Source organism: Polypterus senegalus, chromosome 1 (genome assembly GCF_016835505.1).
Source record: "Polypterus senegalus isolate Bchr_013 chromosome 1, ASM1683550v1, whole genome shotgun sequence".
NCBI lineage: Eukaryota > Metazoa > Chordata > Cladistia > Polypteriformes > Polypteridae > Polypterus > Polypterus senegalus.
This window is the reverse complement of record NC_053154.1, coordinates 84,576,130-84,598,095: the sequence shown is the minus strand read 5'-3', so window position 1 is coordinate 84,598,095 and position 21,966 is coordinate 84,576,130. Positions and strand designations below refer to the sequence as shown.

At 37.1% G+C, this 21,966-nt stretch overlaps 1 protein-coding gene across 2 annotated transcripts in view; it reads left to right on the top strand.

Annotated features, from left to right (window-relative positions):
- The window catches only part of pear1 (platelet endothelial aggregation receptor 1), a 146,210-nt gene that overhangs the window by 111,053 nt on the left and 13,191 nt on the right, over positions 1–21,966 (top strand). For both annotated transcript variants that reach the window (XM_039752634.1, XM_039752625.1), the window contains exons 12-17: positions 10,636–10,799; positions 16,221–16,323; positions 16,604–16,750; positions 18,145–18,279; positions 19,780–19,908; positions 20,671–20,796. In XM_039752634.1, the coding sequence (XP_039608568.1) occupies positions 10,636–10,799; positions 16,221–16,323; positions 16,604–16,750; positions 18,145–18,279; positions 19,780–19,908; positions 20,671–20,796 (804 nt within the window). The remainder of the gene's footprint in view (positions 1–10,635; positions 10,800–16,220; positions 16,324–16,603; positions 16,751–18,144; positions 18,280–19,779; positions 19,909–20,670; positions 20,797–21,966) is intronic.

Genomic DNA, 21,966 nt, shown 5'->3' with positions numbered 1-21,966 from the left:
AAAACAAAAGCGTGAACTAATTTCTCAGCATCTTTCAATGATATAAGAGGTCTAACTTTACTTATGTTTCTTAAGTGAAAAAATGCTGTCCCAGTGATCTGATTAATATGCGATTTAAAATTCATGTTACAGTCAACAGTTACCCTTAAGTTCTTTGCCTCTGTCTTGATTTTTAATCCTAATACATCAAGTTTATTTCTAGTAATCTCATTATCTCCACTATTGCCAATCACTACAATTTCTGTTTTCTCTTTATTTAGCTTTGAGAAAATTACTATTCATCCAATTAGAAACACAAGTATCATCTTGTTGTTGATTTGCTCTTGGAATTGTATTACACTGGAAAATGTAATATGCTATAATAAATGTAGAGAAAGGGGACTAAGCATAATAAAGAATGATACTGCACAGATGCAAAGTCCATGAAGGCCCAAGATTAAAAGAAAAGTGTGCACTGGCTATGATGGCATGATAAACATTACTGTATCAGGTAGCCCTGAATGGCATTTATTACAAATAATAAATATCCAGAAGGAAATCTGAAAAGAAAAGACAATGAGAGTAGATAACCAGAACTGACAAGACAAAGATATGTTCTACAACAGACTGAAGGTTAGAATATCAGTAAAACAAATATCAATGTCTTTAAGACAAAGTAAAAGAAAAATGAAAAATCCAAAGGTCCTGATAATAAGATTTTCTTAGAAGCACTTTTAGCTTTCACTAACACAAATGTGAAATAAAGAGTTTGTTTTAGGAAAATCATCTAAACCTTAGATGCCATGCCATGCACTGCCATCTTAATAAGGGTGTATGGAGTGACATTTTAAGCCCATACACGTGACATTACACATTACATCTTTGTGACAGGCAACAGGCATCGTCTATATAAACAACATGGTGGAACCCATGCCTAAACACAATATAACAGCATTTAAAAAGTAACAAAATACATTCAAAACAATTATAGTGCTATGTGAAAATGTTAAATAAATAAATAAACAAATAAATAAATAAATAATGAAAATATAATCCAAAATGCAGGCACAGAACCAGGGTTTAAGAATATATTATTCAAGTATAATACTCCACCAGAATACCAATGACATTGTGACACTACAGACATTAGGCGCTCCTTGAGCTTCGTAATAATTAATAAAGACAGAATGAAGTCACAGAGGTCAGAAGATCTCAGGGGCTGACGTATAAGAGCAACAAGCAAGGTACACATTGCCCTTTTATGAGGGCAGGCAACCGGGGAGCTACTCTGATGATGGGTCCTTTTTAAAGGAACAGAACACACACTGTGCTGGAGCTGTGTGTAGAAGTGACAGTTTTGTGCATTTTTTTTTAAACAGGGCTGCCTCCAACCCTTGGAATGGAGACTGAGGATAGGTCTTAAGTGACACTGAGATTTTAATGCTTTTTAAGCCCTCAGGTTTGTTAAGCTAACAGTGGAGACATTTTTGAGGGTAATAGGAAGAGGTGAGGCCTAGGTCTGGTAAATAAAAGAGAAATTTGGAATGTATAAAAACAGATAGAGCTTCATTTGTCCCCAGGTGAAATTGTGGCTTTTTACAGAAGCTTTTTAAGTAAACAGTCACAGTGTGACTTGGCAGTCACAGTCACAGTGAGGCTGTATGCAGACGTCCTGCTGTTGGTATAAAGGAGCCCCAGCAGTGTTTCTTGACACACTTCTGATGAATAATTCATTGGTGGCAATTACTCAATGTTAGTGTGTCGGTGAGAGGATGTGCAGCATTGTTCGTAATGGTACTCAGGTTTGCTACGACCTCCAGGGAGTCCAGTGTGCATCCTATAACTGTGCTTGCTCTTTTAATTAACTTGTTAATTTAGTGGGCCCAACACACCACAGTGTAGAAAATCTCACTGGCCATCACAGGACTGTAGAAGATGTAAAAGATGGCACATCCCATATTAAAGGAACATACTCTCGTAAGAAAAAAATTCTACTTTTCTCTTTCTTATATAAATGTATCAATTTATTGTTATTATTTATTTTATATAGATAAATGATATAACGTCAGCTAGTAAACAGGTACTGACACTTGTATGGGTAATCTTAGAAGGATAACAGGCTTATTGCTTTATTTTGTACTTTGTATACTTCCTGTGATTAACCTTTCCTGGTGTTTAGTTATTTATTAAGTCATTATTATTATCAATGTTATTATTAAATAAATAATAATCATTGATGTAGTCCTCAGTTAAATCTATACTAATAAAAGGCAAAGCCCTCACTCACTCACTCACTCACTCACTGACTCATCACTAATTCTCCAACTTCCCGTGTAGGTAGAAGGCTGAAATTTGGCAGGCTTATTCCTTACAGCTTACTTACAAAAGTTGGGCAGGTTTCATTTCGAAATTCTACGCATAAGGGTCATAACTGGAAGCTATTTTTTCCCATATAATGTAATGGAGTCTTGAGTTGGAGATGGCCGCGGGGGGCAGAGTTTCGTGTGACATCATCACGCCTCCTACGTAAGTACGTAGAGAACAAGGAAGAACTCCAGCGATGAGCACAAAACGCCATTTCACAATTGAGAAGGCAGAAAAACATTATGAAGCAAATGATGCATACAAGCATATTCATAAGTACAGCTACTGCGGAAACAAAGCACGGCGTGAACCGTAAGTTTATATTAAATTAAGTTCATAGACAGGCTGCCACTAGCGCTTGTAATTTAGTGCCTGCCCATATAAGGCCGTCCATCAGCGGCAATCCAATACAAACACTGCCGGTAAATATTCACGGGTGAAGGACTGTGCTTATGCAGAGGAAGATGAGATGGTCAGGGTGGTGTTTGGCACAAATTCATTGAAACTGCGAGAGAAACTTTTAAGTGCCGGGTCTTAGCTGACATTACGAGATGGCACCAGTACAGCTGGGAACCTTCGATGCAAGAACACCAAGCGGCTCACGTGAACTGGCGCAGTGCACAGACAAAAGCAACAGTTCCAAAGAGTGCTGAACAAAACCGAATTACACAATTGAGAAGGCAGCAAAAAAATATGAAGCGTCTTATACATACAATCATATTCATAAGTGCAGCTACTGCGGAAACAAAGCACACGGTGGAAAAAGTGAATGTCCTGCTAAAGGAAGACAGCGTGTAAAAAAAACCCGTGCATGCAGTTTGTCACATCACAGATAAAAGGAAGACGAGCTGTTTATTGATGCAGTAAGGAACTAATCGATGAATGAAACCTCTTATCTTTACAACGATTGACAAACACGGAATGTAACTTGAACACATCCTACAAATACGAGCCTGATTGAAAGAAATAATGATAATCAAATCCTTGATGACAGCAACATTCAATAACACTCACAAAACAATTACTGTATATTGACAATCATGTTACGTTATTTTTAAAATGTTCCCTTTTCTTTTCATAACTTCTACTTCTCCACTGCGATACGCGGGTATATATTTAAATGTATATATATAGCCCGATCTACAATACATACTTTAGCATAGACAAGCCACACGCTGTGGCTAATTGTAGAGTCTTAAGCCTCTAACTTCGAGGTTCGATTCGAGAGGGATGTACTGACTATGTACGCGCTACCGATTCATTTTACCTTCAGATCTCCTTGGTTTGGGACGTATGAAAAATATTAGGTTAACGCAGAATCATGTTACGTTATTTTTAAAATTTTCCCTTTCTTAGCACAAGCACAGCTGAGAAGCTTCGATGCATGTACTCCATAACGCGTTAAAAATAACGCATTTAATCACACTTTCAATTCCAAGCAAGCGGGAACTTTTGTCAATGCATGATTTCCTGGTACATCCATTACACTGATGCACACATCACAGCTACAAAAATGTTAGAGTCGGAATAAAGCGCTTCCTACGACTGATCATTTCGACTACCCGAAAGCCTTGATAAAAGCATGGTTTTGTGCACACTGAAAAGCAAGCAAAATTAGATGCATTACAGAAAGCGGACTTTGTGGCTCTTACTGGGGATCATTGGACTTCCGTGACCGTTAGTAATTCTAAATACATCTAATTACAAAATGTTCAATGATCACACTGTTTTAGCCTAATGTACAAAATAATTTTTGCTAATGTTACTCAGAGTTTAAAGAGTAAGCTGGTCAAATTACCTTTTATGTTTCTGACTTATTTTTTTGCGAAAAAAACTGCACTTTATGGTGAAATTTTGGTTATTATTATTTAAAGACAATACTATTCTGAAAATGTACTTAAAGTACTTAAACTACCACTTTATTTTTAAGTCTGCCCAATTTTAACCAGGGATGGTATTTTTGTTTCTGTTTTGAATTCAAATGCAGTTTAAAGCTTTTTTCAGAAATTAAAACAGCTTCAGTTTACAATATTCATGTCCATGTCTATTATTTGATTCTGTCGCCCACTAAAACCGTTTTAAATTAAAAAAAAACATTTGCATTTGGGCAAATTTACGTGTCGATTACATACGATTAATCAAGATTAATTCTTACACAGCCTCTAATTAATTGGATTAATTTTTTAATCGAGTCCCACCTAATATATATATATGTAGATATATATATGTAGATTTGTATATATATGTGTATATACAGTATATATGTAGATATGTATATGTTGTATATACAGTATGTATATATGTGTGTGTGTATATATACAGTATGTGTATATATGTATATGTATATATATGTATGTGTGTATATGTATATATATATAACTGTATATATATATGTGTATAGATGTGTATATATATATATATATATATATATATATATACCAGCAACACTCATGACAATGACAAAACAATTACATTGACAATCATGTTACGTTATTTTCAAAATGTTTGCTTTTCTTTTTCATAACTTCTTTAACACACTACTTCTCCGCTGCGAAGCGCGGGTATTTTGCTAGTTATCTCTATAAATGCACAATGCATACGCATATCCAAAGATGTAAACCTGCAGTATAATCCACATTTAATTCTGGCAGGAGCCAGTTACAGTTAGAACGGTTACATCAAGTGAGTACACTTCAACCTACACGGTCTGTCAAAAATATTGGCACCAGCAATTCTATAATATGATTCTGCAATGTTTTTGCAGAAAAATTTTTTTTAATATCAAATGCTTTTTTCAGACTTGTCAGGCTGTTTTATTGCTCTTTTTTAGTCTGAGAATAATATTTGTGTGCTACATTTTAATGGGCTGTAATATCATTTTACACTAATGTATGTAGAATAGTCCTCAAGTTGAAGGAGTTTAACAGATATTTACATGCTAATAAATCAAATACTATACTTTAGCTTGCAGTAAAATTCAAACAGAATTTAAAACAGAATTTCTGAACATATTTAACCATATTGCTCATACAGATGTTTTTGCAAATGGTCCCTTTGCACATAGTAAATTGTGAGTGCCGGTAGTGCTTTAGTCAACTACATAGTATGTAACATTTTACTGTATTTATACAGTCTAGCGTGACTGAAGATACCAAGATAAAGTTCTGCTCCCTTTGACCTTTAAAAAAAGTGGCTGCAGACAATGTATAATCTAAGAAACAGCATTTCTTTTTTTTTAACCTGTGTCCTGTTCGGCTGTAAAGCAATCAGAACTGATGTCTGAATGCTAGCGACTTAATGATTTCTTCTAATTCCTGAATACATTTGTTTTCTGTTTTTTTCTTATGTGATGAGAAGGAGATTATTTTACCTCTCATCACTGCTTTCTCTGCCTCCCAGAGAACAGATGCTGATGTTCCAGGCAGGTCATTGTGTTCTAAATATAAAGCCCACTCTTTAAGAAGAAGAAACAGCATTTCAATGAAACTTTTACCTGAGCCTTTTATGCAGGATATTTTGTTCATGGTCTCTCGTTTTCACTTTGATCTAAAATAATATATTTGCTTGTGATAGCATATTAGCTCAAGGTTTGTATTGGTTTATTAAAGATCATGCTAAATGGGTTGAGTGGATGAGCCAATAAGTAGCCAAGTCACTTCTTGCTACCTAGAACCAAGAGGTAGAAAAAATTATAAATGGCTAGTCAGTCTGTCCATTTTTACACCTGCTAATTCCATTTAACATCATGGAAAGCCAGGGTCTATTCTGGCAACATTGGGGACAAGACCAGAGCCATCCGTTGATCAGGCACCAGTTCATTACAAGACACACATAAACAAATGGACAGTTCTGAATTATCACTAAACCTACTGCACATACCTTTGGGATGAAAAACTACAGAGTACAGAGAGTAAACCCCATGCAGAAATAAGATGAACACGTGTAAATATATAGTAACCATACAGCGATTTGATCTTATGGAGCTGTAAACTTGCAACTTTATTGTAACCACTATTGTCTATGAAATTCTATCTGTAAGAAGTCAATGACATTATAGCTGAGTTTAAATGTGATGTGTGTTGTCATTGTGTAAATGTGAAATCCATCCAGTACAGCACAGTTGCATTTTCAGTCTTCCTTATTTCTTTGGAGATTCGCTGTTAATTGCAACTTATTAGGGAAGATTCCATTCTCGGATTCTGTTTTTCCTTTGTCCTCATCCATTTTTGCACTAACATATTTAAACTTGTATTTTTTCTCTGCATGCTTGCTGTTCTTGATGACTTTATTATGTGGAAAACATACTCGCTTAGAAATGAAAGATGGGAATTTGTAATTTTTTTATTCTAAAGGCACAAATACAAGGCTGATGCTTATATTTGCTTGTGTTTAATGGTCTGTTTACACACCAAACTAGTTTGTTATCATTCTGTTTAATTAGGTTTATTAGATATTATTAGACCTTTTGGAAAGAGCCAGTAGGTAAGTAGTCTGCATAAAGATTTAGGAGGATGATGTTAAACTCTGTTGCATTAGTGCCCACATGGGGGCAGTGTAGTCAATGCAGAATGAACCTCCTGAGCTGTGAAAAACATATAACCTCAAAGGTCTATTTGATGGCAAAGTAATAAACAATAACATTTATTTACATAACACATTTTCATACAAAACAGTAGATTTTCAAAGCGTTAAAGAAAAAAATTAAAAGTACAAGAATAAGTAAAAGGTAGAAATGGAAATAAATAAAATTTCACTATTTTTCTGGTAGTTTCTATGTCTCTGATAGTTATAATCAGGGGTGCACATAAGTGGTGCGCAGGTGCGCTTGCGCTATCAAACTAAACAATGTGCGCAAGATCTAATGTTGTAACTCACGTTTGCGTTCCTATGATTTTAGGAAATATATGTGCTAAACATTGGACTGCAATAAGAGCCACTGCTTTTATAACTTTCTTCATTCATCAAAATGTCCAAGAAGCAAGCTCCATTAAGCAATTACTTGGGTGTTCCTCCACCTCCAAAGAAACGCCAGACTGAACCTGTACCGCAAAAGAAGCGTGCATTCTCGATAAAATATCTGCAGGAGGTCAGCTGGCTTCAAACGAATGACGCCCGCACTGAAATGTGGTGCAAACTATGCCGTGAAAATCCCACTGTGGCGGATAAAAACAGTGCCTTTTATACAGGTACTAAAAATTTCAGTCATCCAGCTTTTGATAAGCATGTGAATAGTAGAGAACACCAGAAAGTAGTGCAAGTGGTTGATGACATGCACAGCCAGGACCAGAGGCCAAGTGGTCCAACCGACAGATGGCAAGAAAAGCTGACTGAAGAACAACATCAAGCACTGAGTAACGTTTTTTTGTTGGTCTTTCACAAAATGAAACATGCACGTCCTATGTGTTCATATGAGGAGGATATTTAGCTTGGCTTGGAGTTAACGTCAGGACCGCTTATCATTCTCGAGAAGACAGGGGGCATATCATGCAGTGCATCGCACAGACAATAACTTCAAATGTGAGTGAAAAACTGATATCAGCTGAATTTTGAGACATCCTCTTCGTTGGATCAGAAGATATAACAAAAATGGAGCAGGAAATTGTGTACATTGTTTCTGTGTCTAGCAACGGGCAATTCAGCTCAGATTTCCTTGGAATAATTAACCTGGGGGCCAATCGAACAGCACAGGACATAGTGGACGGACTTGTTCAATTGTTTCATATGTGTGGTTTAGCGGAGTGGAAGATGAAGCTGGTCTCAGTATGCACTGACGGAGCCGTTGTCAACGTTGGAATTTACAATGGGGTCATTCCAAATTTACGTCAGATGGTGGACATCGGGGATTCCCTTGTGCATATCCTGTGTACCGCCCACACCCTGTAGAACTGCGCCAAGTCAGCTGATCGCACGGTCCCATACCGTGAGTCATTTAATCAATCCACGGTGAAGTTGCTAAGCTTTTACTTAAGAAAGGGGGTGCAAAACAAATTGCACAACTAAAGCAGATCTGTGAGGAGAAAGGCATTGCTTTTGTCAAATTTGGAAAGTTTAACAATATCAGATGGTCTGCATGGAGACAGGAGACTCTGTTGAAAATATGGAGAATGTTACCAGCCATTCAGATTCAAGTGGCAACAAGTGATGACAATAACCTAAAGCATATCTGCACAGAGCATTTTCATTCTTTTCTAGCCAATATGCTTGATATTGGGAGCATTTTATAGTTCATCTTCCTCAGGTTCCAGAAAGAGAATCTGACTATTGGTGAATGCAAAGATGAGTTTATGGTTGCTATTGGACCGATGACACTACTGATGGACAGTGAGGGTAAGTACAGGAAGGAGACTGTGTCACATGCTGATGCTGACAGGGACAAGAAAGATGTGGGGAGAGCTCTAATTCACGAGTTTAAAAGCAGATATGAATCCCTCAAATCATGTGATCACTTTTTGATTTTTGATCCGACAACTTGGCCTCTTGGAATGAAAGACCTCCACAGTTTTGGCAACATAATACTTAGTAACATCCTTGAGACATATGAGGCCAGCAAGTCTTTTGACAGAGTCTCCACTTTAAGAGAGTGGATGCGTTTAAAGCAAGCAGGAAATCATTTGGTAGCCTCCTCTGTGCATAACCTGGTGAATGTAGTGAAGACAAGCAAACCAGGCAGTTGCTCCAACATTCAGAAAGTCCTTCTGTTGTCCCTTACACTGCCCTTGAGCAGTGCTGCATGCGAGATGTGATTTTCATATCTGAACATAATAAAAAACAAGTACAGATCCTGCCTGTCAGACTCTCACCGCTCATCTCTAATGCACATTCTATTGTCAAAGTTCACAACAGAGACCTTTGATCCAAAGCCAGCTGTTGACTTGTGGATGCAAACAGCTAATCGCAGACTGAACCAGGGAGAAAAGAACAGGCCTAGTACATCTGCGTCTTTTACTGTTTTTGAAATAGAGGAAAGAAAGTCAAGAGGGGAGTGATGATGATGATGATGACATAAGATAACTTTCAGTGCTTTTAAATAGCAGTAACTGTTCTCAGTGCTTAAAAAGCTGTCATTTCATTTGGTTTAAGTGTTTGAAAAGCAGTCATTTCATTAGAAAGCTACATACTACAGGGCTTTAAAGAACAGATATTTTGTTGTACTGGTTTTATTTATTCTCAGTTGAAATTAAAGTACATGCAATGTCAAGTTATCCATGTATCCCTCTATTGTTGTTCATCCTGTGAGGTGGGTCATGGAAAAAATGTATTTAAAAAAAATGAGGACCAAGCAACAACCCCAGGTTCTCCCCTGAGAACAAGACCAAATATGTTATGTGCACCCCTGTTTATAATTGTAATGGCCAGTGTCTAATTTGATAATATATGCTATTGGCAGATGGCCAGAGAGAAGAGGAATACAACAATTTGAGCCGGTATAGAAAGTAGAGAAAATAAACTTCTAGGGGTCCAACAGCAAAAATCTGGGCATTCTAAAGAACTTAAATGTGATAATGAAATGATCGTAAGTCTGCAAAGAGCTGGCACTGCAGGTATCATCATAGCAACAACATTATCCATGCTTTCCAACATCATAGACACTGAGTACTTTGGTAAGGTGTCAGTGGTGCAGAGCAGCTCCATAGGATACTAGGAAGAAATACAAAGAAAAACGAAGTCATTAGTAGCTAAAATTCTAAAAAATAAATAATAATAATTTAGTATTAACTTAAATAAATTTACATTAGATGTACTATGAATAAATTATGAAAGAGCTCATTAAAAAGCCTTTTTATGCTCCGTTCCTAGCAACAAAAAGCAAGCCAATGCACAAAGATTTGAGATTACAATTAGCCATGTAGCGAGACAAGAATTCTGAAATATAGGAAGTTGCCAAACTATTGAGAGTATTTTAAAATCAGTCTTAAAAGACACAGATGGCCAAACTAATGATAGTAATACTGGTGAAATGTTTACAAACTTTCTCTTTTTAATTAAAACTCTTGCTACTGTCTTTTGAACAAAGTGCAGGCAATTAATATTGTTTATTGGTAGTCCTAAGTGCATTACAAAAATCTAATTGGCTAACACAAAACTTGTATTACTGTTTCCACATCTTGCAGTTATGTAGAAGAGTGAAGTCATGATGTGTTCCTTTAATGAAAATAAGGCCTTATGATCAAGCTTTATGCCCAGGATCCTCCTTTTTACTGATTTCAATAGCTAGACTTTAAAAAGAAAGCTTTACATATTCTACTGGTCCATTTTGCGTCATTCCTTATTTAACTTGTTTCATGCCTGCAGGTTGGCTCGGGCCGGATTGCTCTATACCCTGTTCCAGTGGTACCTGGGGTCAGAACTGCAATCTAACATGCCAGTGTTTCAATGGAGCATCTTGTAACCCCCTAGATGGGTCATGTTCTTGTACCCCAGGCTGGAGAGGAGAAAGATGTGATCAACCTTGTCCAGTGAGTCCCCATTTTGATTTGCTTCAGTCTCTTTTCTTGTAATTGTGTTGACCTGTCCTAACCTGAGCTCATTCCCAACTCTGTGTAATGGTAATTTCCTGTTGTTTTATGAAGTAAGTGTTCTGCACATATTGTTGAAGAATGAATATTATAAATAATAAAATTCCACTCTTTGCCTCAGATATTAATGTAGAGGTGTCTTTCCCAGCATTGGTTACAATGGCCTAGTGATGATTTTTTAATTGATACAGTCAGGAAATACATTCAATTTTCTCCTTATTACTAAATAGAATATTTTCAAATGTAGACATTCCTGGAAGATGGATGTTAGGCAGATTTTTTAATAAGATTTCTGACATGCAAAGAGAGAAATAAGTGTGTGGAGGGAATTCCATTCTATTTTCAACAGAGTTGATCAAGAGATCTTTGTATTGTCTATTCTCTGAAGGTTGAGATACCTAATGACCTCCACAGATTAAATTCTGTGTAGTTGAAGGAGGGCAAGAATACAAAATCATCCCTGCCTTAATGTGTTTCCTATATTGATTACATATATTGAGTGAGAAAAGTGCAATCTGTTTGCTAATAATATTATAATTATTAATAACTATAGCACAGAGAAAAGTATTACATATAAAAAGGAATTTGTACAAGGAATTCTTTTCAGAGCCAACCAAGCAAATGAATTTACAGTACTTTCCACTTGCAACCATTGTCTTAAATTACAAATATTCACATCTCTGTTGCAGAGTTAGAAGTCAGGTAGTGCCATGCCATCCCTTGCCTTTAATCATTGCAGTGTCATCCTTTAAATGTGTGGCATTTGTGTCATCCATAAAAAGCAAGCTTAGAGTAGAGCTGAACTTGTTAAAACAGATTCTAAAAACGAAAGTTTGGGGAAACATATTCATTTATTTTAACAATATTAATTATTCTTCCTAGCTGAAACGTTGATCATGCATTAACATCTTCTTTAAAACTTTCCATCAAGCCACAAAAATTAGTTTTTGCAGCTGTTAATCTTAAATGTCTGAACATTTTGGTAAAGTGTTCTAATATAGTGCTAGTGAGTGCACTGGAAAAAGCACAATTTTATTCCATTTAATTTAAAACTAGGAAATCTTGTGTAAATGCATCTAGTAGGTGTGATAAAAATGCCAATGAATCACATGGTCCATGTAAAGGGATACATTGTGTTCCATTCCTTCCCCTATTATTATTTTTATTTTCGATCAGACAAATGGCCTGCAGTTTGATAATAAATGCAAATAGAATTGGTGATACGGAATAGCCTTGTTAGATGTCGTGTTTTATTAACCTTTTAAACTCAGCCACATCATTTTAGACCCCCAATGGATCTGAACAATAATGAAAACATTTTTTAAAAAATGTATAAAATCATTCATTTTCTCATATGATTAAAATATGGTGTTTTGCAGTTAAAATGCCATATTGCATACCCTGATGCCATGTTGTCATATTTTTCTAATGTTTTCAAAGATGGCCAGTTGCTCCATTACAGCAACCACAAGCTATGGCTTTCTTGATCCTGATTAAATAGGGTACAGTCTGACAGACAGACCAAATCCATAAGTGGAACAATAACATCACAGGTAAACAGTAAGAAAGCCCATCAGAGAATGCTTATTTTTTGCGTCAGCAGAGGAAATTCAATCTCCCTCAGTCTAATTCTACACAGTCATCATCAAGTTCATTCTGACTTCATCTATATTTGTCTGGTTTGGTTCTGCCTCTGTTCACGCTAAGGCCAATCTGCAACGCATCAACAGAACCTGTGAAAGGATCATAGCCTGTAGCTTAGCTCACATTCAAGTGCTATATGAGTCCATTGTAAGGAAGCAGGCCTTAAAGATCATTGCTGATCTGACTCACCCAGGACATCACCTGCTTTAAAGACTTCTGTCCAATGAAACCTAAACAGTTTTTTTTCCATTTGCAGTGACTCTTACTAATCAGTGCAGAGCGTCTACTCAGTATCTGTGTATACTGGCATGCTAGTCTGCCTGGTCATTTTAATCCTACTATCTCTTTGTTGTTTGTATTGCCCTTGCATGCTGCATCATATTTTATCATTTTATATGTTATCTTCTTATGTTTATCTTTTGTATTTTGTGTTGTCCTTGTATTTTGCACCAATGTGTGTTATCAAGACAAAGTCTTAGTACACATTAGTGTACCAATAAAGTGAATTGTGATTCTGAATACTGTAATGTTAAGGTTTTTTAAAATTTTCAACTTTCAAATGACACCATACAAGCCACTTTCTTTTCTATATTTCAGAATTCTTTTCTTTTTTTTTCTTTTGTTTTTGAATCGCATTGGTGCTGTAATTTGGATACAGAGTATATACTTATTTAATATTTTTGTTATGACAGTGTATGACCTGCCATTCAAAATGATGCATAGGCCTTGGGTCTTCAATAATAGGTATAGTATGTATGATATGGGTGCTTATTTGAAAACAGTAAAAGCTTAGAAAAAAATCCTGTTTTTTGTACTGATTCAAAACAGTAAATCTTGGAACATTACTTGTACTGTAAATACTTCATAGCAATTTTTTGCTATATTGTTTGGAAACCTATGGGAATAAGAATAACATTCAAACTGTATTTTGTAGTAAAATCATCGCTGAATTTCACAACTTATTCTATTGTAATATATGTGTACCACATAACTAATTCTCCAGCTATAAAAACTCTGAAAGAGAAATGTGTTACCTTTATTTTGAGGTGTAGAACATGAATATTTACTGAAGAATGATGATGTTATAGCTAGTTAAATCAAAGTAGCAAAAAACAGACATTAATAGACCTCAGTTTAAAGAGTTAAGAAATAATCTAACCTTAAATGATTTATATTGTCAGCTTTTCAGATTTTTTTTAAATCACTTGATGTTGTCTTTGTGCATAGAGTAGATGGTTTCTTTTTTTTCCTGTGGTTATTTAGTATTGATTTCATCCTCAGTATAATTTCTTCCTTTCATTTCTAATTAATCTTTCATAACTTAGTTTTTGTGGTGGGTTCTTTAGCTCTTTAGAGTAGAGTCTCTGTAGTGTCTTTAACTCACAAAACTGGATTTTATTATTGGTTAATTGGGCAGGAGACAAGGGGTATGGGTGAGAGTAGAATACTCTACATGGGGTAAGGTTATCAGTACAGGCTTCTGTCCTTAGGCTGTTTTATGTTTAATTTATATTAATTACATAGATTCTGGTATAGTTAATAAGCATATGAAATTTGAGGAAGACATTAAAATTAGTGGAGTACACTGACAAAAATTATGACAAAATGCATTTCAATTCTGAAACCAATCTGAAAAAGACATGCTGCTGCTTAAGAGAAGCACCATGACTGGTACAGTAAGTGGCCAGATACGCTGCTGGTCGAAGGTGAATTCCTTTAGTGGTGCAGTAAAAATGGCAGTCTGTAATCCCAGCATTGGAAGTTCAAATGTCAACTCTTCTGTCACGGAGAGTACAACTCAAGAGAGAAATGGATGCATTAAGCTAAGCGATTCCTCACCCGTGACACACTTCTTCGCACAAAGAATCATGGGAATCTAGGACAAACTACCATGTCAAGTAGAATATTTTGGAAAACTTAATCAGCTTTTAAAAAGTACCCAAGTGAGATAGTGGGATGAGTTACCTATTAGCTTACCAAACAAGTTTGATGCAGTGAATTCTCTCCTCTCTTTTCTCAAATCTATTGTCCTAATTTTTTAAATTTCTTTTAAATCCTAAACCATTATTTTGCAGTGAAAGAAATCATCAAATCACCAGCAAGGACAAATGTCTTGTCAATTGATTGTGTGGTCGAGAAAGGAATGACAAGCTGAAGAGAGTAAATGTTGGGGCATGTCACAATTAACAGGCACATTAAATTGCAGATTGTGAGAGTTCTGCCCTGCCACAGACAGACAGACATGGAATGTCCTGAAAATACACACGTTTATTTACACAATACAACATACAGCACCACAATGCCTTATCCGGGCAACTCAGTCTCTTTCTCCTGACTCTCTCTCTACGTCTTCAGCCACCTTCTTCTCCTCAGGCTCCTGTCTTCTCCCTCCCGACTCTCACCTCGAGTGGAGTGCGTTGGCCTCCTTTATACAGCCCCTGGAAGTGATCCAGGTGCTTCCTGATTAGCATCCGGCAGCACTTCCGGGGGTGGCGGAAGTGCTGCATGTAGATGCAGCTCCTCTTCTGATAGCACTTCCTGTTGTGGCGGAAGTGCTGTCGACCACCGTTCTGGAGCTGTCCAGGCACCTCCTGGCAATGGCCACGTCCTCCCCCAGGATTGAGCGTCCCGGCTCCGTGGCCCCATGCCACCCAGGAAGGCTGTCCTCCTATGTTCCAGAGAAAATACTGCCCCTCTCCCGGTCCTTCCCATCTCCTGGCATCCCTGTGGGGCAAAGTACCCGGACATCTGTCACAAGATATAAACAAACAAAAAGTAGATTGTCTCTTAGGGAATAATCATGGGGTTTTCACAAAAGTAGATCATGAGGATAGAACTCTGTCCTGTGGGGTGCTCTGATTATAGAATGATGCCTCCTTCCACTAGGCTTGGATCCTAGAAGCAGCTGACTGGAAGGGGCGGAGGCAGCAACCCCTTACTGGATGTCTTCTCGGCCCTGTTGTGGGAAAACAAGAGGACATGACTAGCGCCAGTGGCCCCTCTCGTCCTGAGATAGTATTATGTACCTTAGGTAAACCCAGACGGTGACCCTCTGATACACTTGTGTGACAAATGATACTGCAATCACCTTCTGTGCCCCACATTTAGAGGACATTTACATCAACTTTCCATCTTTTACATGAGCAGTGCACAGCAAAATCACCAGCATTAAATGAACTCTTATACTGTCAAAGAAACACATAACCTGTGTACATATGGACAGAGTGGACTCATCAATTGTGTACTATACACTTAAAGTGTAAAGTCTTAAAGTGATTTTGATGTGTTCTGTTCATTTCTTATATTTAGATTTTGATTGTAATGCATAGCTGTGCAGCCACTAAGAGTGAACATGATGTGAAGAAAGTTCTGTAATCCCAAAGCCAGAGCTGGTAGGGTTTTCCAGTGAAGCTTTAGATGCATCAACCCAAAAAATAAATAACAGAGCAGAAAAAGAAAACAGGACACCTTTCAGCAGCAATGAATTTGGTGTTTTCCCCTTCTACACACTGTAAATCAGACTGTCAGTCTTGCTTTGATATAGTCAGTTTTGCAACAAGCACCATAAACATAGAGCAAACAAATATGCAATACCAAATGACAGCTCCCAGCATATTTTTCCTTTTGACATGACATCTAAAACTAAATCAGTTTTGATTATCTTTTTTACACATTAGCCTACTGTTGTCAATGATACTAACAAAGTTCTGATTACAGGATGGTATGTATGGACCGAGCTGTGGACTGCAATGTAAATGTGAGAATGCAAATGGATGTGACCATATTACTGGAGACTGCCAGTGCCTTCCTGGCTGGATTGGTATGTTTCTACATTTTTTTAATGTTTGTCAGCTAACATTCCTGCTAATATAGCATGACTAAGCATTAACTGATTGTTTAAATGTGGGGTCCCCTCCTATAATTGTATTTGGGTAAAGAGTTACGCATACCCGTACTCAAACCTCCAGATATGAAGCTATAGCTCCAACAGTGATCATATTTACTTCAATATTTTAAGGTAACAAAGTGCCTCCTCTATCTACAGTTATTAATGAATCTTTAAAATAATTCTGACATTTTATTTTGCTTCTTTCAAAAAGGTGCATCCTGTGACCAGCCCTGTGAAGAGGGTTACTGGGGGCCCAAATGCAGCAAAAACTGTAACTGCAAGAATGGCGCCACCTGCCTGGCCTCAAATGGAACCTGCCAGTGTGCTCCTGGATTTGAGGGTCCAAAATGTGAACAAAGTGCGTATACACCAATACATAGACAATTTCTTTCCAAGTTCCTCACACAGCACTAGTGCAGATCAGGACAGAAAGATCACCAATAGTGTTTTTTTATTTGTGAATGTTATAGTCATGTTAAAGAGTCTAATTGCATTAAAAACACCTGAACACTCCCTAAGCATTTGATTCCAGCACAGGAAAGTGCGGCATATAAACCACTTGTCGATCCAACAAAGATATTTTTACCTCCTTTTCACATGAAACTTGGACTGATGAAAGCGATAATTAAGGAAGGTAGAAGATTCTGATATTTGTGAAAGATGTTTCAGCAAGGGCGGCCCAGTGGTGCAGTGGTAGCACTGCTGCCTCGCAGTAAGGAGACCTGGGTTCGCTTCCTGCATCCTCCCTGCGTGGAGTTTGCATGTTCTCCCCGTGTCTGCGTGGGTTTCCTCCGTGTGCTCCAGTTTCCTCCCACAGTCCAAAGACATACAGGCTAGGTGAATTGACGATCCTAAATTGTCCCTCATGTGTATGCTTGGTGTGTGTGCCCTGTGGTTGGCTGGCACCCTGCCTGGGGTTTGTTTCCTGACTTGCACCCTGTGTTGGCTGGGATTGGCTCCAGCAGACCCCCGTGACCCTGTAGTTAAAATATAGTGGATTGGATAATGGATGGATGGATGTTTCAACAAATAACCGATGCCAAAATCAGGCACATCATCAGTGACAAGTGGTTCAAAGGTTGGCTAGTGGGGGAAGGGGAAATAACATGGAAGGTGTTATAGGATGTTGTTGAGAATTTCACTGGTAACTTCGAAGCACCAAACTAACTCCAGCTGGTTCATAACATGCTTCAAGCATTCAAAACCATGAGGTGCAGTATGTCACTAAAGAGTAATTTTTTGTATTCATATTTGGACTTCTTCCCTGCTAATCTTTGTGTAGTCAAAGGCAAACATGGTGAAGGGTTTCACCAGAACTCTGCAGCAATGTAAAAGCCATATCAGGGCAAGTGACTAGCTGACCACTGAAATGAGAAAATAGATGATGAGTACAAAAGAAAATCAGCAGCAAACCATGTTTAGTTCAATAGATCTAATGCAATGTTTTAGCATCATTAAGTGATTAAACATTAAATTCAATAAATGTAAGTTGCATGTTTCTCGAAATTTAATTTTGATGCAGTGAATCTGAAGTAAGATTTGTTTTCTGTCATAATCAACAAAATTTTATAGGAAGCAAAATTAAAAAAAAATGTTGCCCATTGTTATGGAATTTGTTATAATTGTCCAATGACAGCAGAGATTTTGTCTGTTTGATAGTCTTAGGCATATGCTGCCTTATTAGGAAGTTTAACAACGATGCTAAATTACTTTTGTTTAATAAATGAGAGACGTTATGTGTTTCTCTTTCAGACTGCCTGGCCAACACATTTGGCCGTGACTGCACCCAGAGATGTCCACCTTGTGTTCACAGCACTGCCACCTGCCATCACATCACTGGACAATGCGACTGTGATCCCGGCTATATGGGCCCACTCTGCAGTGAAGGTCAGTTTTTATTACTACATTCAAAATTTGTTTATGGCTTTTTTAGAAAAATTACAGTTTAACAGAAAACCAGGCTGATATAACCTAACAATTCTCTAGACATTTGCCTTACTAAATAAATCTTCTCTAGCAAAGAACTTTTCACTGGATTGAATTAGTACTATATGGCTCATTTTATAGTGATGTAAAAGCATCACATTCGGCATAATACCACTAAATATATAAAACACAAGCAACTTAACTTTATTTTATATAGTGCCATTCACAGAACACACCACCACAAATATAAATGATCTCAATAATTCCATAAATGGCAGTTTAAAAGCAACACCAGGATTTCACTTGAATGTATTTGTTTTCTATACAGACTGGAAAAAAGGTGTGCTTGCAAAACATCTTATTTAAGTGAAAAAAGGATAAAAGTTAGTGCAAACCAGCCAAGGACATAAAAATTACTCCGGATTGAATGAATCCAGTGGTCAAAATGTGTAGATATTTTTATTGTTTTGACTGTGTTTTCTTTACTTAGTTTAATTTTCTGTAATTTATTTTGTAGTATTGTTTACAGTCTTGTCTTGGGCGATGTGTTGCATCACACATTGTGTCAATGGACATTTTCCTGCTGTTGCAGTGTCATTGTGCCATGTTATTTAAGAATGAAGAGCTGTGGTAATGACTTGTCAGAGCTTTATTTAAAAACTATAGAAAGGACTCTATGCAAAAAGAAATAATAAACACAACATCTTGATCTAGCTCTCCAGACTATGATTTCGGTTATACCCAAATACAAATATTTATCTGGCCATCTGACCCCTGCTGGCTCTTCAGTTATTATTCCTTTTTGTGTCCAATCCTCTATCACCTAAGTAAATAAAAATGAATAAAACTAACAGTGATTGTTTTTCACTGGTCACACCAGGCACTTATGCACACTGGGACTGTAAATTTGAAGGGGAAACACTATAAAAATACCTGTAGTACATCACAGAAGTCTTGATTTGGATTAAGCATGTTTGAGTATGACTATGATAACATCATAGAAATACTTTAAAAATTCAATCATTTTTACATCTCAAAATGGAACACGAAAGGTATATGACATTTAGAGGAGAACCTACTTATAGTGTCATTATACATTTATACAGCCATTATTGTCACTTGTGCAATGATGTATGTGTTGGATTGGGAGCAGGACCATTAGCTTCACTCCCCCTTTGACACAAGTAGTATTGGATGACACTTCTATATCTAGGAAACAGACAGAAAGTTTCTGTGTTTCCAACTGATGTCCAATTTCATTATATTTGGCTTTAGTTATCCTACAACATTTTCTAATGTCTCCACATTGTCCATTTAGCTATCAAAGAGAAAATTTTAAAAAGTGTTAATAAAAATTAATGACTTGCCTAAGACAGACTTGAACATCAGGGAATATTGCCTAGTTTCCTTTGTAGCTGAAAATTAAAGCACGGGTGTTATGTGTCTCTCTGTCTGTCATAGGCTGTCCTGCAGGACACTATGGAAAGCATTGTACCAGCATTTGCAAATGCTTCAATGGTTCTTCATGCAACTCAGTTGATGGATCATGTACCTGCTTACCAGGATGGACGGGCAGCGACTGTATGCTGAGTAAGTTCCGAAAAACAGACCAATTTTTAACTTCTGCTTACTCAGATATTGTTGAGAAAGTTTGCTGTTCTTGTTCATGGCATGGCAGTGCCATGTTTAGCGCCACATGCATCACAGCAGTAGAGTTCCAACTGCCAACCGTGTTTCTGTCATTTTAGAGTTTGTATGTTCTGTTCATGTCCTCCATGGTTTCCTCATGATAGTTAGGCTTCATCCCAATGGATGTTTGAAAACATTGCATTGGCCCAATATGATTGGATCAATTCTGCCTGTGAAGACCTGGCATAGCAGGAATATTTTCAACCTTTTGGCTGGATTGAAATATTGGAGTTTAATCATTAATATCAGTGATTTTGATTTAAAAAATGCAAACTCTGGTGAAAAACAAAAAATAACCTTCATTTAATTTTATTTAGAATACAGTTTCTGAGTAATCCTGTATGTTATTTTCCTCCTAACCCTTGCCCTCCTATTATCTGTTAATGCAGATACAGATGTGTACCCGTGTTTATGAATAGACTGTCATTTGTCCATTAGCCTTGCAATTACCAGCTAAGAACAATGAATGGTGGTCAGATATGGTTCAAACACTACAGCATTTAGTTTACCGGTTGTTAAAAGTTAGTCTGCATTCAGTTATTTTATTAGAAACTTTATACCCAAAAGAGTATTTTCAAGTCTTGAGATTGTACCGGTGTAATGTTAGTACTTGACAAATGTAACATTTTAAAGTGAATGTGATTTCTCAAATGTGTCATACAGGATGTACCTCTGGAACATTTGGGCTTAGGTGCCTCCAGATCTGCTCTTGCCCCAATAATGTTACTTGTGACCCCGAGACAGGAAAGTGTTCATGTGAGTTAAGCAGATCAGGAGACTGCATCACAGGTAAGAGTAACACGAGGACTATTGTAATCCATATCCAGATTAATGCCATTTGTACATTGAGCACAAAAAGCCATGACTTTTTGGAGTGTGTCAGTTCATTTCAAGACATTGAAAATATTTGGGATTATCATGACTGGGGAACATTGGGCAGAGATTGAGGAAAATGTGTAGCATTTGAGGCACCTGTAGCTGCAAAAGTGGCAAAGCTGAAAGTCTTTAGAAAAAGACTTTTTAAATAAAATATACAAATTAAGAATATAAAAAACTGTTAAAAATTCACAGCCTCCTTGTGAAAATACATCACTAGGGACTTTACAGAAGAAACATGAAAGCAGAGTGGGCTACTTCAGTGGACATGGAGAACTCAACATGAATTCAGAGAATTACAGGTCCAAAAAAGCCATATCTGATATTCTTGAGGTCAGATGTATTTTGGAATTAGATTCCTGATGGCATCTGTGTACTTAGTCAATATAAGAGCATTCATTTCAGCACAAATATATTGGTGCAATTTTTACACCACTGTATACCTGACTAATCAAGTATGACATCAGTATTATTAAAAACTCAAATATGTCAGCTTCTTATGTTATGTCACTAAATTTAAAGTTTTATACTTTATAGTACCGGTAACGTTTTGGGTTTAGCTCAATTCAGCTTTAAGTATGTTAAAGTCTATCATTTTTATTTATTGAGAAATGAAATGTACAGAAATAAAAGTTAAAAATTATTAAAATGTGATTGTCCTACAATATCCTATTCTATCTGCTACATCCAAATTTCTGAGTGTTAATGTTGGTGTGTGCATGTGTGCATAAGTGGATTCTGTGATGGACTGGCACCTTATCTCAGGTGGGTCCATGTCCTGTGCTCTGCTCATTGTGCCATTGTATTACAATATTAAACAATATGGACAAGAACAGACCAAATCTTGCCCATCAACCGCTCCAATCCCATTCCAAAATTACATCAAGTCAAGTTGTGAAGGTCATCAAAGTACTGTCTTCCATGCTACTTGTCAATTTATTCCACGTGCCTGTGATTCTCTGTGTAAAATAATTGGATTCAAGGGCAGCACGGTTGCGCAGTGGTAGCGCTGCTGCCTCGCAGTAAGGAGACCTGGGTTTGCTTCCCGGGTCCTCCCTGCATGGAATTTGCAATTTCTCCCTG